The sequence below is a fragment of the Seriola lalandi genome, unplaced genomic scaffold (assembly GCF_002814215.2).
Source record: "Seriola lalandi dorsalis isolate HSWRI2012SDOR001 ecotype SW California unplaced genomic scaffold, Sedor1 jcf7180002052122, whole genome shotgun sequence".
Classification (NCBI taxonomy): domain Eukaryota; kingdom Metazoa; phylum Chordata; class Actinopteri; order Carangiformes; family Carangidae; genus Seriola; species Seriola lalandi.
This window is the reverse complement of record NW_019522675.1, coordinates 560,751-580,849: the sequence shown is the minus strand read 5'-3', so window position 1 is coordinate 580,849 and position 20,099 is coordinate 560,751. Positions and strand designations below refer to the sequence as shown.

General features: G+C 42.2%; 1 protein-coding gene and 1 long non-coding RNA gene across 9 annotated transcripts in view; one reads left to right on the top strand and one right to left on the bottom strand.

Annotated features, from left to right (window-relative positions):
* The window catches only part of LOC111650047 (ephrin type-B receptor 3-like), a 60,116-nt gene extending 57,468 nt beyond the window's left edge, over nucleotides 1-2,648 (bottom strand). For 4 of the 8 annotated variants that reach the window (XM_087172207.1, XM_087172210.1, XM_087172209.1 and 1 more), the window contains exon 1: nucleotides 1,861-2,648. In XM_087172207.1, the coding sequence (XP_087028333.1) occupies nucleotides 1,861-1,924 (64 nt within the window). In that variant the 5' untranslated portion in view covers nucleotides 1,925-2,648. The remainder of the gene's footprint in view (nucleotides 1-1,860) is intronic. The other 4 variants (XM_023399824.2, XM_023399825.2, XM_087172208.1 and 1 more) reach the window with 1 other exon arrangement.
* LOC111650048 (uncharacterized) overlaps nucleotides 1-5,771 on the top strand; it is a 9,728-nt gene extending 3,957 nt beyond the window's left edge. Inside the window, exons 2-3 of the long non-coding RNA XR_002760371.2 lie at nucleotides 3,315-3,433; nucleotides 5,351-5,771. This is a non-coding gene — a long non-coding RNA (uncharacterized LOC111650048). The remainder of the gene's footprint in view (nucleotides 1-3,314; nucleotides 3,434-5,350) is intronic.
* The last annotated feature ends 14,328 nt before the right edge of the window (nucleotides 5,772-20,099 follow it).

The following is a 20,099-nucleotide window of genomic DNA, read 5'->3' as shown; positions in this document are numbered from 1 at the left end:
GGGGGGGTCCCAGGGCCAAAATACAATTTCAAAATCATTTTATTCAGAGAAAGCTGGCATCGCACAATTACAATGCAATGCATAATCCATCTGTCTGCAGAGCACGGCCTTCATTAATTCTGCACTTGATGCTATGTCAAAAAGTAGTTTGACTGCTGGTGATCTATGAGCGAGTAAAGTGACTCCTACCGGGACTCTCACCCTACAGCTTATACTCCTTCTCCCTGTTATCAAGGGCCACCAATAAAACAACAACCGCTATCAGATAAGCTTTACACAGCATCATTTCCATCCCCGTGTGTTTCTCTCAGCCCTGGTCCTTGGCAGAGGAAGCAGGGGCGAGGAAAGCAGTGTAGTCAGAATGGAGATTTCATGAAGAGATCACGAAGCAGCGTGAGCTCTTCTCAGCACTTTGCTCAGTCTGGCGAGCAGGCCCACGGATGTTTTCTCACATCAGGGTCAAGACACTGGAAAAGTGAGACTTGGGTCCAACGCTCGCAAGGTGCTTTTATAGCAAACTGCAAAAACCTAATATTGATTTGAAGGGATTTCGTTTATTATTTTTTTTTTCATAAGCAGCCGAGTCGCTGATATTTCTGCTTTATTTCCAATTATGACGTCAAGGAGAAAAAATAAAAACTGCGTTGAAAAATAATTGATCCGATTCAACTCTACGACAGACATATTTCACTTTAACTTTAAGGGAGAGAAAAAACAACAACTCTTCAGACACGGTACGGACAGGTTGAGAAACAAGCTGAGAGAGAAAAGCGTCTACTGAGCCAGTGGCCCACTGTCCTACTTTTCTACTGGCATCACAAGCCAACCGGGAGCCTCGCCTGAGCTCCAGCATTCATAGTTCAAGCTTTAGGCCCCTTTCAACCTTATTTCCACTGCTCCTTATTCTTCCATCCCCAAACAGAGCAGAGGGAAACACTGGGAAATGTAGGGAAGAAATAAAGCAAGAGTGGGATACTTATCTCACTGAGAGAGAAAAAAAAGATGGCTAGAATTTCCCTTGTACGCACGGCAAAACATCAACACTCAGCTAAAACAAACGGCTTTGTTATAGAAACTGCAGCGGAATAGAAGTGGAAATAAACAATTGATGCCACTTGAGAGAAAAAAAAAACATTGACAAAACTAGAAAAAAAAAATCGAAATGAACACAGATAAATGAATGGTAGTCAATATGAACTCATTTACTAAATGATATGTTGCGGTGTTGTGTACATTTTGTAAAATCATTTTACAGCTTTTCTAAATCAACCGACTATCAAATAGACTCCTATCGGATTTTTTCAAGAGTTTACTTTGGACTTTAACTGATAGCCCACATGTCAAGAGGCCACACACTCGCACAGCCCTAAAATACACGCAGCCGACCTGGGGGAAAGTGTCTTGGAGGGAAGGGGGTGCTTAGGTCCGCGACTCCCCGATGAGATACAGTGTGGAGCTAATTTCCTTAAAGTGAGGAAGAAAGCAGCAGCAGCCGGCAAAAGCTGATGTTACTAAAAAAGAATACACAACTACCATTGAAATGCATGAGCTTTGGTTGACGCGCACAACAATAGTGTATTGAAACCTGTACGGGCCACAGCGCCTGGCTGCGTAAAGGCAATAATGCCATTAAGCGATCCCTCAGAACGAACCAGATGGCCACTTTGAAAATGAAACGTTGGTTTTAATTTGGGGCTGATAGAAGATGAAGGTTTTGGGGGGGTATATCGGAGCCTCACCCACCGCGGTGCCCAGCCTCTCAGAGGCATGGGTGCTGGCTCTCTTGGTATATGGAGGAATAATACGCGTTAGGCTATCCTGCAATGCAACACAACACAATCACAAGAAGAAATTTCTTACCTTCAACGGCGGACACCACGGGCAGCAAGAGGCTGCATAAAAGCAGAAAGTAATCCATTGTCATAAAGCAGTCAGGTCGGACATGTAAATAGACCCACGAGAGAGAGAGAGAGAGAGAGAGAGAGAGAGAGAGAGAGAGAGAGAGAGAGAGAGAGAGAGGAGGGAATACAATCCTGGGTGATCCGACGCTCCACGCACCCAGTCCCGTCCCTGTCCCAGTCCCAGCTGCGTCAAGCCTCCAGGACCAGAGTTACCCCCATTCACCAAAAAAACAGGTAAAGGTGAGAGTTCAGAGGTAATAACAGCCTTGGTATAAAATGTTTGAATATGCCCGTCTCCCCTTTCAGTGATCTCCAACGTGCTTTATCAAACCAGAGAAAAGGTATCGGGCGCAAGTCTTCCAGTCCCTTCCCCTCGCACTGAGCGACTCAGCTGAAAACAGGTAGTCCAGCCCGTGGTCACCATCCGGAGAATATTTCCAGCAATATTTCGTTGAGAGTCAATGAGAAAAAGAAACACCAGGCTTCAAGATGAGATCCAAAGACTTCTTTCTTTTTTCTTGTTCTCTGTGGTCAGAGGAGCAGAGGCAGAGACAGCCGCACTTGTGTCAGAACCATGGTGTATCGTCCCGGCTATATGCATGTGCGCACTCACATGCGTCCACGATCAAGTGTTATTCCCGTAAAGAAACAGCCGCGCGGTTTATAGATGTTTATTCCCTGAGCGAATTTATAAGCTTTGGCTGCTGCGTGAACCGTCTGCTTCGCTCGGCTTGTGCACTGGAATGAAGCACAAGGCTGTGGAGGAATAAGGAGGGAGAGGGAGAGAGAGAGAGAGAGAGAGAGAGAGAGAGAGAGAGAGGGAGAGAGAGAGAGAGACCAGGGGGGCACCATGCAGGAGGAGGGGTTACGGTTGAAGCAGCTGCACTGAAAAAAATGTCTAGTACCTTGACAATCATTTAGTCTCACAGTTATTATCAAAATCAAATCATCGTGTGTTCAAAACGAGGCTGCATTCACAACATTTTTTTTTTAACTTCTTCTTCCCAGAGCAGCCTTTGTTTCTTCTATCCGCACAGTTACAGCAGCATACACCATCTTCACTTAAAACATGTCTGAGACAAAAATAGAATAAACTCATGTTTTTGTCATCATTTGAGCAACATTTTGATTTAGGTCCACATTTGCATTTTTTTTTCTCCAAGGATTTTCAAGCCCTAATTTAACATCTTAAATATGAAATCGGTCTTATTTTTCTTTCTATTTCATCTGTTCCTGCAGCGTGTCATTCTGACTTGCCTTTCTTGGGACTCCCAGCTCGTGCACAGACGTGGACACACAGCGCCCCCCTGCGGGTCGCTCTGTTTTCATATAAAAGGAGAGAGGAAGTTTCTGCTGAGTTTTTTTTTTTTTCTTTTTTTTGTACCTCGACTAAAACGTTTTCTTCTTCTACAGACTTTCTTCAAAGCTCTGAAATACCTCAGGAAACAGCGCAGGTTGGACACTCACGGACACTTTCTTTTTACCCCCGAACTTAAAAAATAAAAGACGCCTCGCCCATGTAGAGATTTTCTGTGAGTATGAAAAGTGACATCATCACACTCAGCCACAATCACACTTTATATCCTAGACTTCGTGTAGAAAAAAATATATGGATGAGTAAAATGCGATTTTAAGACAATACTATGAATGAGAAGCGAATGAAAAACATCAAAAATTCTCTTTGATTTTGATTTAAGAGCCGGCGGCATCGAAGTTTTCTGATAAATGAAAAGTAGTAAAGTAAAGAGAAAACTTTCGGAGAAGCGACGATTTGATTTTGAGCGGAACATATCAGCGCACTGCTGTTTAAATCGCTTGCTTGTGTTTATAATAGGCCAATAATAAAATAATAATAATACAATCGATCGGTTAAAGTGCAGCAGACAGGGTGTTTTTTTTATTTTTGCCTGCAGTACTATCGAGCTGCAATTTACTTTTCCTCTTCTTTAAGTTGAAGAAGGGGGCATCTGTCACGACCGGACTTTTACAGCCTTCCTCCCCAATCTCTCTGCATTTACAGTCGTTTTATTGTATCACTAAGTGCTTCAGTCCTATAGTCCAAACAGCAGTAAACAAAGTTAAAGAATGTGCCAACAACAATGCATTTCACTCCAAACGGCAACATTCAATATGTGATTTTTTTTTTTATTCACTGAAAAATTGAGCACATTTCTCAGTTTTAGGGGCCATTATAGTTCTTTAAATGAACGGAAATAACCATTTGGTCTTCCACATAAAATCCAGTGATCTGCGGGGGATTGGAAGGACCGCTGCAGTAACTCAGCACACATGCTAATGTATAGGGAATAATTCAATAATATTGACACTTACTTTAATGCTGAGTAATATTTTGTCCATTTAAAAAAAAAAATAGCAATAGTCAACTGATGCCTTTAATGAAGTCAGATATATATAACAGAGCCAAGAGATGTCAGACGCAGTTGTACAATATGAAAGGCTGAACTTGGCACAGTCAGCATTAATAGCCTACTAGGCTTCCAAATAGCAGAAGTCCGCTACATTATTAATCATGTTGAATATTGATGTGTTCTCTGCTGTATTTGGAGATTAGAAAAAAAAAGTGAAGAGCTGAACACTGCTCTTCAAATAAAGTTATTATTCTAAAAGTTAATGTAAGGGATTCACAGTATTGCCAAATGAACTTCATTCTGCATGCAAAGAATAGCACTCAGCCATGTATGGAATATGTAGCCTGCTCTGAAGGTACATAGAGAAATGTTTTAAGTGTGTTGTGAGGAAATTAAACCTGTGAAATGTCCAAGCAAAGCCAAATGACTGCTCTGTTAGTGTGAAGTTGAATGGTGATTGGATGCCATTTACTGAGAGGTGCAAGCAGGGAGATTTAACCATGTACTCTGTTGTGTGTCTCTCTATATTATGAGTTAGTGTTGCCTCTGTCACGGAGTTGGTTTGTGATTAAAAAAAAAAAAAAAACTTTAAAGATAATAGTCTGCCATTTGGCAAATGTGTGTAACTTCACTGTGAGTATCAATGAAGTTGTGATTTTTGTCATCACAATTTATTAAAAATCCGTCCCAAATTACACTTTCATTTTTAGTTTCTCTCAAAGTTAGTTTTGTATGTGTAAGAGCAGAAATGTTGACTCTGATCAAGTTAAAATATTTGCATTTGATCTTAAGGAGATACATTTAAAAAAAAAAAAAAAGACCAGTGCATTCAAATTTCCCAGATAATCTTGCTTTTTAAAGTCATAATGCAAAGCTCATATACAGATTAATTCATAATAATTCATAATATATATATATGTATATATATATATATATATATATAAGTAAAATAGAAATTTGAACTTTGGAAATGTTATTGACATAGTGTAATTCTGCTTTCAGAGTGTTAGGATTCCGCTGCATGAAATAACACAGCACTTGTAAAACTGCTCTCAATTTCTAATTTACCTTGTGGTTTAGGAATCTGGAGCCGCTGCCACCTGACTGACACCAGAGAGGAAAAATATGAAGAAGAGATGGAACTCTATTATAGGCCAACTTGTCAAAGGCATGTTTTTACAAGTTGGCCTATAACACAATGGTAACCTTTACTGTTCTTATTGTCAAAGCAGTTGAGAGACCAAAATACTGAATGAAAAGAAATTTAAAGACACAATAAACTCTGCCGGTAGACGGCTATAGACAATGCGTATGACACATTTCCTTTAAACATGTGTTAGCCTATTTTACCCCTGTGATTATTACCGCTGCTGTTTGGTGACATAGCCGCTCGGCATGTGGGATAACAGCCTTTAGAAATCCTAAATATATCACACCCACAAGAAGTGAAAAAACTTTTGATGGTAAATGATGGAGTGAATAAAATTCACTTTTCTACAAACATTCACTGTCTAAATTTTGATTTCTGTATTAAAAAACTCAGATGATGTTTCACCACAAAATTACCATTTTTTATTGTCTTTTTTAGAAAGAAATTCAATCCAAATAATACTGTTTTTTGTTCTCATCATATTTTCTGTGATGAAAAACTTTAGCGTTTCAGTCCTGATGTGTTAAAAATACTTTGAAACTAGAAGAAGAGAGTGAAAAAAAAAAAAGAGAAGGCGTTAAAGGCCGCCTCTGACTTACTCAAGATATTTTGGGGGGTTTGTCTTACTGACACAAAATGTATCACATATGAATTCCTGTGTACCTCACAGCGACATAGTCCGTTTGAAAGGAAAATCATTTAATAAGCGAAGCAACGTGGGTAAGAGGATCTGTGACGGCTTCAAAGAAGACTGTCTCGTTTGTTGCCAAAACCACCGAAAGCCCCTGGCTCTCCTGCCTGGTCGCCATTAAAGGGCAACCACTGAGTTCACGACTAACACCTCTGTTACTTCTATCTGCTTCTGAGTGCTCTTAAAAGGAAACGAGGTAGAAAGACTTATGCAAAACTTTGCAAAGAAAACAAAACATAATGATACCTTTAAAATTTTGGTTTTTATTTGGAGTTTGACAGATTTTTCTTTGGAGCATGTTACATCTTTGAAGGTTTTTTTTTTTTTTTTCCCCCAGAAGATCAAAGAGCAAGGATCTTGGTCTATAATAAACAAAAGATTACCAGGGGGAAGTCTCAGAGAATTGCTGAACCCCCAACTGTATGCCAATGTAAAAAATAAGTGTGTCAAACCATAAATATGGGCTTGGTATAAACCAACACACTGGGGGGGACTGGACTTTTTCCAATGACTGGAGCATCCACATTAATAAATCGACGGTTCTATACTTTACAGCTGTGGTTGGCTTTTCACAAAAGCTTCTAGAGTAGGTTTATTTTTCTACGTTTTATATTGTGAGTCATTAGGGTCCATTTTGACGGTTGAACGTTTTCCCGTCTATGAATGGCAGCAGTAAAACTGTATACACAGCCCCGTTGTTATATAATGACCTGAACCGGTCAAGATTAGAGCTGAAAACACCCACCGACACACAAGGATAGTTTATTTCTGGAGACGGTAGATTGATATTTTTTTTTCCTGGAGGCTTACCGTAACCATTACCCATAACCAAAAAATGCTTGACCCTAACCATTACTCTTACCTTCACCCTATAATATAATCTCAGTGAGGACAAGAAGACATTTTGAATCCAACTTCCCTGAAACCAAATTCACGACGACGCCATTTTTGTCCTGAAGCAGTGTCTGATCTGGTTTGAAGTCCACAATTTGTTCCAAATGCGACCTAAAACAAGCACATATAAACACACACCGTACACAGACACAGAGAAATGGTGCACTAAGTGCTTCTGAGACGCACCTGGCACACATTAGAAACTCAATAAGTAAAGTGGCAGACATTTTACTGCCACATGGAAATTTCTCAAGCTTACACCTACTGCGCCCTTGCCAGACCCTCGCTAACCTCATCCATCCTTCCTCCCACTCATCTCATGCCAGGATATCAGTGTCTCTACTTTCTCTCTTAAAACGCAACACATAGACACACACACACACACACACACACACACACACACAGATCCAAGACACTTTCTGACTCACACTGAACTTCTCTCTCCCTTCCTCCCTCACAAATCACATGCCCGGACGCAAACACAAACACACACATTTCACCCCCTCTAGCATGCATAAAACTCTTGCAGACTTCAAACACACACACACACACACACACACACGCACACACACGCACACACGCGCAGACACACGCACACACACACACACACACACACACCCTGTAGCTCTCATGTCTGGGTCCGGTCTAATAGCAGCACTAATGTGATGTGAGTGTGAGAGGATCGCTTTACTCTAGCAATATTAAGGGAATGGTGAGCTGCTGGTTATGTTAGAGTGTCTTTTGACGTGTGTGTGTGTGTGTGTGTGTGTGTGTGTGTTTGTGTGTGTGAACAGGCAAAGAGTACTGGTAGTACTGGTAGAGGAGGAGCTGGTGGTGGGTGGCTCTGGAGAATCTCACAAGGGCTCAAAGCTGGAATCCAGGCAGAAAGGAGGTGTGTGTGTGTGTGTGTGTGTGTGTGTGTGTGTGTGTGTGTGTGTGTGTGTGTGTGTGTGTGTGTGACTGTGTGCGTGGGAGAGAGGGGGGCTGTTCACAAGAGTTTTTGGGGGGTGGGGAGGTGTGGGGGTCTAATCCTCCAGGCCTTCACCACTGACCGAGCACTTAACACAGGATCACAAATGCAGCCCCAACTGAACCCCCTCAAGACCACCATCATCCACACTCCCCTACACACACACACACCAGTGCAAACACACACACACACACACACACACACACACAACACCACCTCCACTGTCTGGGCCTCCAGCTCCAGTCCTGCCGCTGTAAATCAGCACCTCCTTTCCAGCCCCCACCCCCACCCCACACTCTCCACTTACCTTACCACCACCACCTTCTGCCACAACCAGCTACTGTCTGTCTCTGGTGACTATCTATCACCTTTCAGCACCTTCTCTACCTAACCGAGAATAGATATACTTCACTGTCTCAGCTGACTGCAGATTTATGACTCAACCTCCCATCACCCCGACCCCGCTGTCTTTGTGCCGACAGACAGATAGACAGGCGGGCATTTACGCAGACAGGCAGTCATAGATAGACGCACTCATACACGTGTGAGGATCACGCTGTCATGCAGGCACAAACATGCATAGCTGATAAACAGCCTGAGCATGCAAATGACACACCGTGTGGACAAAAAAAGAAAAAAAGAAAAGTGAGAAATTACTATGACAGGGTTACGTAGAGAACATGAACAGAAACAGGCAGTCGTTCGACAGGGCAAGCTATGTGGTGGGACATTTGGTTATTGAGGTTGAGGTGGTGGATAAGTGATCAACAACCTGGCAACTGAGGTTCAGTTCCCGAATTTAAATGAGGCTTTGAACTGTAAATGAAGCTTTACAACCAAGGTTTCATTTCCCTTAACTGTAATTGCTGAACTTGATTAACTGGCCAACATTTCCATGACTCGAAAAAGGATATGTCCAAATTGTTATATGTTACTGTCACAGTAGAGTAATCGTATCTCCAGATTTGTGCTCACACTCATAGCTGTGGTTATTTCAAGAACTTTCGAACAGCTGTTCTCTTACAAAACAACAGGTATCACTTCTTTTTCCTAAAATAACCGTCTCTTACAAAACCTTTTCTGTTGCTGTTAAACATCACCTCTTGTGTGTCAGGGAAATTTTTGGGCCAATATAAGAGCTGATGTGCATACAGGCTGAATCAAAATTGATACTAGTGAAACAAGTAGAAAAATATTAAATGTAACAATGTTCCAAAATGGATATGGTTTTAATTCAAAAAAGTCATATACAAGTCTAAAAATACCTCAGTCCACACACCTCTCACTTCCTCCAAAAACATTCTTCTCTTCTTCTTCTGTCTTTCCCAGTATTAGGTCTGGCCTGAGTGGGTGAGCTGGTGGGGTCAGGTCAGTGTGGGTACACTGCTGTACGCTTCAGAGCTTTTCCCATTAACACATTGGAAAAAAAATCCCATTTGCCATGTGTCGTTACATTCATTGCCATTGCAAATGCACAGCTTTCCCAAAGTGCGACCTGCTCCATCTCTGCTCCTGAGCTACGCCTGCCTGTATATTCCAGATTTATATGCTGTCTCCTTACATCCATAACTGAGCTTGAAATATCTAGCGTCCAACTGGTGCCAACACAATTGCTTTAGATTCATAAATATTCTTTCCATCGCAGCAGTGGATAACATTCATGTCAGACTGAGAAAAGAACACTCAATTTACTTTAATAACTAAATGTTTTGAGGAAAATACAGCCCTGACAAATTCCCAAGGACGAGGTCCAGACAGTGAGAGAGAAAAGGTGGCTCATGCAGGATCCGTTTGATGTCAGCCAAAATCAAAGGTCCAGGATGAATAATCACCGGAGCTGCTCCAATAACAGAATGATTGATTGGCCCAGAGCCACACACTGTCTGAGATAACATTGTTTAAAGTGTCCAAACACAATGTCAACAGAGTGTCTCCCTCGTGGGCCCCGTTCTTCCTCCATAACCAGAAACTCTCTGTTGACCCTTGACCTTTCAGCATGTCCAGCTGCAAAATGCAATCTTCCATGCAGGCTGTGACCCCGAGGGTTGGCAACGGTGGCAAATATTGGCAAATGCTTTCTACTGTAGGTTACTGGAGGTCACTATCAACATCCCTCAAAAACAAGACAGGAAATTAACTTATTAAACAGGCTTTGGGGGGGTGGGGGGTTGATGTTCTACTATTTGAAAACAGTCTGTAATGGTGTAGTTACTGCTACACTCATATATCTCATACAGAAGACTTAGGTGAGGCCATTGACTGAAGTGGAGGTCAATAGCTCCGGTTTCTTCTTCTTTTGAGCATCAAATCACAACAAATCGGCCCCGTCTAGTTACTGTCAGTCAGGTGAAAAGGGATTTTCTTCCCCCACAGTGTCCAGCTGTATTGCGGCTCTCCCAGACGTAGTTAGTCATGACAAAGTTTCTAACCACAAAAGCACATGGTTTCAGTTTAGCCCTCGCTACCATTCAACATGGCTCCCATCCGGTCGCTCTCTTTCTCTCTCTCTCTCTCTCTCTCTCTCTCTCTCTGCATGATCACACCACTCATATACGACATACCATGACCCAAAAGCTGTGTAATGGGAAGCAGAGAGCCTTAACCACCACCACCACCCAAAATCTGGGCACCCAAAAGGAAATGTCAGCCACATCCCTGGGTAAATGCTTGTAATATTTCTAATGAGTCTTCCTGTATGGGTAAGTGGGCTCTGCTGAAAGATCTGAAAGCTGATTCAAAGCACCTAAATCTGGGCAAATTGTTTCGCAGAGGTGGTGGTGGTGGTACAGGGAAGTCAGCTGGTCAACTGGTTAGCTGGTCGTTTGCTTGGTGTAGCGAGAGAGCACAGGCACCTGGCAAGATGGTGCAACGCTGTAATCATTCAGTGTGTGTGTGTGTGTGTGTGTGTGTGTGTGTGTGAGAGTATATTTATGTGTAAATGTGTTATGACCTCAGTGTGGGTGGGTGTATGGTCTGTGTATGTGCGTGTTCAGTCCTTATTACCTTCACGTATGCGTAATGTAACCAAAGTACTTATTACCCTGGGATGGCATCATGTGTGAGTAAACCTGCGTATGTGTGTGTGTGTGTGTGTGTGTGTGGATGTGTTTGTTTCTCTATACCGAATGATACTCCCAGAGTGCTAGTTAGCATGTTAAGCAAGAAAGCCACAAATGCCACAAACATTAAGAGCAAGCATTACTTACCCAGGTACAACTGTCACGTCATTAGTAACTGTCAGGATACTCACAAAGACACAAGAGGCTTGACTTTTAATCCATCACTGCATATTTTGATAAAACTAAGAAATGATTTTTGCTCCCTGTGGTTTTGGCTGTTATATCACTGTATTTGTCTCCATCCTAACGCAATGGAGATGGGTAGGATTTCTTTTGTGGTTTTCATAGCAGTGAAAAAAAAAATCACATTTTTTTATATTCAGCAGCAGCTTGTCTTTCCCCTCATTTGCTGTGTATGATCCACAGACTTCACTGCAAACACTTTTCACTTGAACTACTTTCTGCCAAAAAAAAAAAAAAAAAATAGTCTCTTTGAAAACTGTTGCAAGCATATTTTGTGGATTATCCAGAGTAACCAGGACATTGTTTGTGGAAGAAAAAGGTGTTGCTGCACAGATTTAAAATCTAAATTTAATCTTTTTATACCGTGAGCCCCACAAACATAGCTCCAATAATTCCCATCGTATTGAGGTGCAGACAGAAATCTCAAACATGGATCTCTCAAAACCTACCTAATAAAAGAAACTTACATATGGCTAGATAGAGGTCTGTAAGATACTATGGTTTTTGTAATTTGAAATATTAGAACTTTTATTCTCTTCAAGTACTGTTCAGGAAAGCGGTATAATACAGTAATTAATCCTATAGTGAAACAATATAGATGTAAACACACAGAAGGGAACAGTTGGCTGGACTGAATGAAAATACAGAGGCTACTTTTTTTTTTTATCTAACACAAAACTATTCTCAAGTGCAGCTGGAAACAGCTGCAGTAGTTAAAATTCCATCTTTCATGTCTGTGCAAAAGCAGTACAGTAACATGTTCATATGACTTGCCTTTACTGCATTTTTTTCTGCTTTTGAGTAAAATACAGCCTGGATGAGGACCGTAGCACATGAAAGTCTAGTCAGAGATGAAACAAACGCTCACGCAGTCACTGCAGTTTCACAGTTGTCTCGGCCTCCGCTAGACTTGAGGCAGATAAAGCAGGGTAACATTATTTTCTCTGACTTGTCCATGCACTTACTCATGATTACATCATCAACAAGTGCAACTAATGCTGCTAGGCTGTAACTCATAATATCTCACCTACTTATGAGTCAAAACAAGTTATGCTGCTATAGATAGAGGTGGATTGTTTTACACATAATCACAGTTGTAGTTCGTCTGGTATCGGAGGAAGCAGGCACCACAAGCAGCAATCATAGACTGACTGCAGACGACTCTAAGCAAACTTGTGTTGTTGGTGATGTTGATTTGACTTTTAATGGACTCGAACTCTCTGTTGTAATATCTTATAAGGTAACTTCTTTTTTTTTTAATCACAAATATCCATTCCTATCCAGTCTAAATGCGGACACAAAATCAAAGTTAAAAGCTGAATGAAGACTGCAGACCGTCGTATGGGTTTAAATATGAGGTTTGCAACAATAGTTTAATGTGTTACTCTCACTTTCTCCACTCATGCATGCTGTGACAACTGACTGGTGGACCAAGAGAAAGGCAAGATCCCTGGCAGAGAAGGTAATTTGGTAAAGCGGATATGTAATTCAAGAATGTGCACCCATGCACAGACAAGCCTGTACAGTATGCACATGGCAGTAGGGGATGAATGCATGCAGTTGGGGCAGCCGCACACGCACACACACACACACACACACACACACACACACACACACACACACACACACACACACACACACACACACACACACACACACACACACCGAGACAAACACATGACTGTACCCAGCAAGCATTTGACAGACAGCAACACACAAGTTCAACCACTTTCCAATCCCCAGTGACATTTACATGACACGCAGGTTTGACATTAACCCAAACAAGCATACATTTTTTTTCCTCAATATGACAGTGTGACTCTCTCAGAAAACATTAAAGCCGCTTTGGAAAATGTTTTGAGCTGATATCATAACGGTATTTAGTTAGTGATTTTACGAACCGATGCGCGCAGCACGAATGGAAAACATATCATAATCATTTTGGAGCTATATTTAAATGGGTGCAGTCCCTCGTATAAAATCATATTCAATGTTGAAATGTTCACTGAGCGTGCATGCTTTGCATACACAGACAAAAAGGCAAGTTATGAATCTGCAGACTCTTTTTCTCCCTCTTAAGTCGCCCCACCCATCTTTATGGCGCACACGCACACACACACAAAGGAAACAGTCACATTGCCAGCACCTACCCACACGCCAGCCCGTAACCACCAGTCAGCCGCCTTATGCATGCCGCTGATACAGAGAGACAACACAAAACGCTCTCTGCCAAGAAGCAATCAGTCAGAAAGAGTGCCTCAGTGATTTGTTATGAGCAGGTGCTATGAAGGAAATTGACAGGCAATGTTTTATCAAGACAGACTGAATTTACTGCTGGTAAATTGATAGTAGACATAATGAAACAATAAAAATGTCTGCAGCACCAGCCGGGACAAGGTGCTCTGTGGTTGCATGTATGTGTGCGTACATGTGTGCGTGTATGTGTGTGTGCTAACATGTGTGTGTGCGTGTACGTGTGTGTTAGAAGAGATCCATTGCTTCCCATTCACCAAACCCCGACATTACATACTCTCATTCATGCCCCCATTGTTTTCTTAACTGATAAGGAAGTACTTGAGCTGTTTGTAAACTGTGCGCCAACAATGGGAGAGGACAATAGAGCTATTCAAGAGCTAGAGAGAAGGAGAGCGGGGTAATGGGAGGGAAAGAGAAACAGTGAGGAGCGCAAGAGAGTGAGTGTTTGTGTGTGAGAGAGAGAGTGCGTGCATGCATGTGGTTTGTGGGGACAGAGAAATGTCTAGCTAATTTTCAGCATTGTTGCATTATTTCATGTCTCCCTGCTGCAAGTCATCATAGGGTGTTTAGTGACTTTGCCCAGCGCTCTATATTATCCCTCGACCCCTCCCACCACACAGGTCTGTCACCCATGGCGATGTGAGTGATCTCTGTATGGACGCTGCTGAGCAGCTCAAGGGGGCATCTGGTCTTTTTCCCCTCTCAGTTGCTGAAATGTAAACACCCCAGTTGCCTGGATTTGCCAAATGAGCACCTGGTATTTCAAAGTGGCCTCCTGGCTGTGACTTTTTTCTCTGGGTTGGGGCGGGAGGCGAGGCTGTTCTGCATTATGGAGACATACACACAAGCTCGCCTGCATGCACACTCGGTGTTGTTCACCACAAACGTATGGCGGGAGTGGAGACTTAGGGGGAGACAGGCCAGCAGGCCCACACACTGACACAACTACTTTAACTAAGAAGAAAATGCATGCTTAGGTACATGCAAACTGTGAACTCCCACACACACACACGCACACACGCACACACACACACACACACACACACACACACACTCCGTCATTCTCTCACCTGGCCTTGTGTTTAGTCTATATGCAGCGTAATGGTATACGGTAGGATTACTGTGACCCTCTGAGGTGCTGCAGTACAGCGGTGTGGTGTTTGTCAAGAATGTCTCTGTCCTCAAGCTGCTGCAGCTTGTCATCAGAACAGTTAGCTACACAGAGCTAAGACAGACCCCAAACCTTCACACTGTTAATCTGAGAAGAAATTGGGGTCATCACACAAAATATCCATTGTAACAATAAGAATAGAAAAAACTTTAAGGGGTCCACTCGGTTTCATCTTCACAGTTAAAAAAAAGTTTTCTGTTTCATGGATGAAGAAGAAGAGAGAGTTTTCATCCAATTAAGTAAGTTTTTCTCACACAAAAGGAAAAATGTAGCCTGAACTTCAAAGCCGACAACTGCACTCTGGAGGATGAGGTATCCTAACATTCACAAAAGTAAAGTGGGTAAGACCACACTGAATCTAAGACTGTCAGTCTTGGATTCTGAAAGAAAGAAAAAAACTCACTTTCTTGGCTAACTTACAGTATCAAATCAAACTTAATTGCTCAGAAGAAATTGTACCAAACACATTTTGGCACATAGGGCTTCATCGGAAAGTAGATTTAATTGAGAATTGAAATTGCATCTGATTAGCTGATAAACACGAATGGTTTCATATGGTGATCATGCCATACTTGAGTAAATCCACAACAGAATGCAACACAGAAACCTAATGAAAAAGACACAAATTTGTTTAGCTGACACTTAATTTATTTGCCAGCAGTATTTTGAAAGTCATCATTTTTTGATAAATGTTATTATGTTTCAGCATTAATCTGTTTTTTTTTTAAAGCCACTTGTGACACTTATCTTCTTCCTTTGTCATTTTTGATGACACTGCATATTTTCCCTGCAGTTTGATGGACACCCCTGCTGTTCTAATATTGCTAACAAGCCTATTGTACCGCTCCTATACTCCCTCAGCTTCCCTTTTATCTTCCTTTTTATACTGACTTCTTCACCATGGGAAAAGAAGACAGCAAATAAAATGTGTGCAATTGCTTTATAATTTTGGGGGACTTCTGCATCCGCCTCCACCATAAAGGAGAATGCAATCTTCCTATGTTGTAATTGCTCATTGAATTGTTTAAGGTGGCACTTAACAAGCCCACTCTTGGCCAGAATATATTTAGGAATAAATAGCGTTTCTGAAAATGTATTATTCTTGTTCTTTTTGCCAAAACCCACTGAAAACGGCTGCAAATGAGAATGTCTGTAAACAGCCATAGCGCCGTATAAAAAAAACAAGTGAACAGATATCATTCTGCACACTCACAGCGGCACAAAAAAAAAGAAAAGTATAATCATTCTTTTGACAAAACTGCAGTCTGCCACAAAAAATAGATGTACAGACAACATCTCCGTTTGGCCTGGGGAGCCTTTTACTCATCCCCCTCTACCCTCTTCCTAAAATGGAAACTGGTTTGTTGTTGCTTTCGCTGCTGTGATTTGTAGTCTGTTGCTTTTGGGGCTGATTCACATTCATGTGATAACAGACTATGTCATGTCACTGCATGCCTCAACACTGACAGTGGAGGGCCGACACTGCCTGTCTGTCATCAGTGCAAACCGACACAACATGGCCTACACCCACTCAGACCTGTATGAGGCATCATGGGTAGTAAGGTGTCTCCTTTTAGCTCCCAAACACATTCCTTGGCACTTATTCATCAGAATCACCAGGGTGGAAGATGAGTGAGAATCTGAGTTGTGTGTATTATTTATGCGTGCGTGCACACGTGGTGACGGTGGTTTGTGTTTACTCGACTGGATAAACAAGTGCGGAATTTGGGCTTGAGTGGGTGTGTGTGTAAAAATCGGTTTTGTGGGACAAGTGTTTGGTGTGTGGGAGTATATATCAAAGTGTGTCTGTGTGTGTGTGTATGTGTGTGTATTCCTGTATGTGGGTCTGGACGTATGTGAGTAGTCCTGCTTGTCTTAGTGAACAAATCGGGCCTACTTCTCCTTTCATGCTTTCAGGAAAGTTTTCACAAGGGACTGTGATACCCTCCTTTACCCACTCCAGCACAAAAGTGGTGTTCTGCCTTTGTAGCAAATCCCCGATTTCTCAACTGGCTGTATCCACTGGGGTGACAGAACACATTCTACAGACGAGCATGAGAAACACTGACAAAACAGACTACAAACAGCAAGCATGGGCGCAGAAGTGCTGGTCATGTCAGTCTCTCTCTTTTTTTTTTTTTTCATCTCTTTTCCCGTCTCCATCAGGTGCGATCTGTCATTGTTTGTCATTTTGTCTTGGGCATTTTCTGCTGTTCTGTGTGAATGTTCAGAAAGCTCCCATGGGTGCTGATGGGGGGGGGGGGGGGGGGGGGGGGAAGATCCTGGCAACATTTCATATAGACTTCCCCAAGGTTGCAGGACCTTGAGTCTTTCTCCCTCCCTAGCAGCAGCAGCGCACCTCTGCCTTTCATTACCTCTCTTTGTCTTCCTCTCCTTCTCCTTTTGCCCTTCCTTTTTCTTCTTTTTCATCAAAACTTCCACAAAACGAGAGCTCTGTGGTCTCCTCCTATGCGCTGGGGGCAAAGGTGCTCTAGATTAAAAAGAACCTCGCAAATTGAATTCACACTTGATGAAACAAACAGATTTGCATGTGTCTATTCGCCTGAGACGGGGTGGCCAGCTCCAGGCAAAGAACTGTCCCACCTCTGAACAGTGTAATGCGCTCAACTAATTAATGGGCTGTTATTGGAGAAATGTGTCACAGAGTTTGAGGTGAGGCGATGTAGAGCGGTGCGACCCCAGGCCAATAAAGGTCGAGGTCCTTGCTAATAGGATAGAACCGGGTCATATCTAAACCTAATCAAAGTTGCCAACCTAAATTTGGCAAACAGCATCTCCAAGAGCGCTCTGTGCTACCTTTCCTTTCAACTCTTTCACATCTCACAAAGCAAAGATTGATACTGGCCCTATTGGTGCTTCCTCGTCACAAGGCCTACATTGTCATTTCTTTGTATTATGGTGGCAATATGTAAAGTATTCAGGCTGCTTTGAAGCCATATTGTGGTGACAGCTGTGCATTTGAGTTGACAGCTGAGTCCATTATCCCCTTTCCTTTTTTTTCATCAAAGGATGCGTTTCCTGACATTACATCAACTCAGAAATTACAGTGATAGCGTGTTAGAATTCTTTACGCTCCCGGGTCCGTTTATGTGATGCATTATCTTCATTTGTTGCCCTTTGGTCCCGACTGGTGGGGCTATTTGATGATAGCTATTTCTGTAACAAGCCCAGGCCACACACCAGTACGGCAGGACCTCTTCACCTAGAATGCTTTGTTGGCCTTTGCGGCAGCCTCCCCGCTGCCAACGGAGGTCAGCGGGGAGATCGGTTGGGCATCGGCGACCACAGATAAACCCCCGTCTCTTGCTGGGCATGATGGGAAGGCTCATGGGACCAGTGCGGGCAGACAGGCTGACGCGTTTCCCCTCCCTCTCTGTCCCTTCAGCTATTTACCAGACGGAGGTCCCATCCAAGCAGGAATTTCGCACCCTATTGAAAATGTGGCTTCTGTCAGCTGCCGCTCAACCACCCATTAACAGGGACTCATCCTTCCTTCCGTCTCATCCTTGTTTCCTTCACTCCGTATCTCCGATCCTTATGTTAATCCTTCAAGGGGGGTTCTGCCTTGTAAGTTGTTAAAAGAAAAGGCAGGATCCGGACTTTAAAATCAAGGGTTGATGGTTGGTCAGGGTTGTGTGGCTAAGGTGTGGCTTTGTTTTGAAGGTGCTCTATTGGTTTAGCTGGGGGAGGAATTAGTTGAGAGTCAGAGTGTTGAAAACAAACAAAATGAGAAGTTGTGTGACCTTAGGGAAAGGAAATAAACTTTCGCAGTAGTAGGCATTAAGGTGGAGGGCGTGTGACTAATGTCCTGGAAAACATTTGGACAGCTTGTTTATCGACCACTCGTGAAGCAGGTTTTCATTTTTAACACTGACTTTCCAATCCAGGTTGAGGCTGTAATATATCTAGTGAGGTTATTCACAGCCAACCACTATACCACGAAGGTGTTAACCATCTTAGAGGATGAAGACAGAGAAGGCCAAAGCTGTGCCAATCATGCTTCTTGTCGGACGGTTGAATAGCTTTTCCTATCTCATTCCACGTACAACCTGTATTCTATAGAGGACACTGTATCTGTCAGTGCAATGTAAAACACGCCATTCTTTCATAATCCTACTTCCATGATTGTTATTCTAAATGAGGGCAACCTGGGTTCCTTTTACTAAGACTGTCATAAAATGTCTCTCATCACACATAAGTGTTCCTTCCTGAAAGGGAAAGGTCACATCCTCTGCTGCAATGACACGTGCGCTGCGGAGAAGAGGAGCGTCTCTTTCTCCTCCCTGTGTGTTTATGTGTTGGTGTAAACACTGCGACTGAGTAGATTAAAGGTAGGCCGCACATGTTTATTTTAAATTTCACCTAGCAATCCATGGTATGCGGTGTGATCGATAGACGAGTCAAGGTAAGCTCCAGGCGGGTTTTTTTTTTTTAGATTTGTGATGGAAATATTACAAAGTTTCCAACAGCAAAGCAGAAGTGTAGAAATAATCTGACTTGTATAAAATCACAGAGAACATTCCACTGCTGCACCACTTTTTATACTGTCAACACAGACATATCACCGAATGCTGATACAGATATTGATAACATCTGAAAGTGAATACTGAATTATTTGATTTCTAAAATAGAAAAAAAACCAAACAAAAAAAAAAACATTTACCAAAACAAACACAAACTCAGATAATATGCACTGTAACGTTCTATAATTATTATTATTTAATTATGGAAAGACTAAGATTACACTTCATTCTTGTGGGTTCTTTAGGATTAAAATAACATTTGTTGCTTTATTCTACTGGCTAATGTCTCATATCTGGGTCATAATTATAATTTCAAATGAATAGTTTTACACATTTGGACACACAGAGCGGGGCATTTCTCAAAAAAGCATGCAACCTCAGCTAACCAGATATAGCTTAAAGGTTAAAAATATAAGAAAGTAAAAGAGATCAGAGTACATTCAGCCAGTAGTATCTTCTGCTGCCTCCCTTGCTTGAGAAAAAGTTAAACCTTTAAAACACTAATATGGTATGCTACTTGAAGCTTGACTAAGACCATATTGCCATGGAAACAGAATATTTTTTTGGTCTCATAGAGGTTTTTTTTTTTTTTTTGCCTTTTCAGGAGAGACTGAACGAACACATTCATAATGGCAAGCTCATCTCTGTCGCTCACTGCTCACATGATGCCCGAGAGCAAGGGTTCTGGTAGAGGTGCATTAACTTCACCTTAAACGTGATTAAAGATGGGGTCGGGGATGGCACAAGCAACTAAATGAGATGGAATGAAATTGGTGGAGGGGGGAAAGAGTTAATTAGCTTAATAAGATTGGAGAGAGACGGGGAGTGGTTGGACCAAAGGAGGTGAGGAG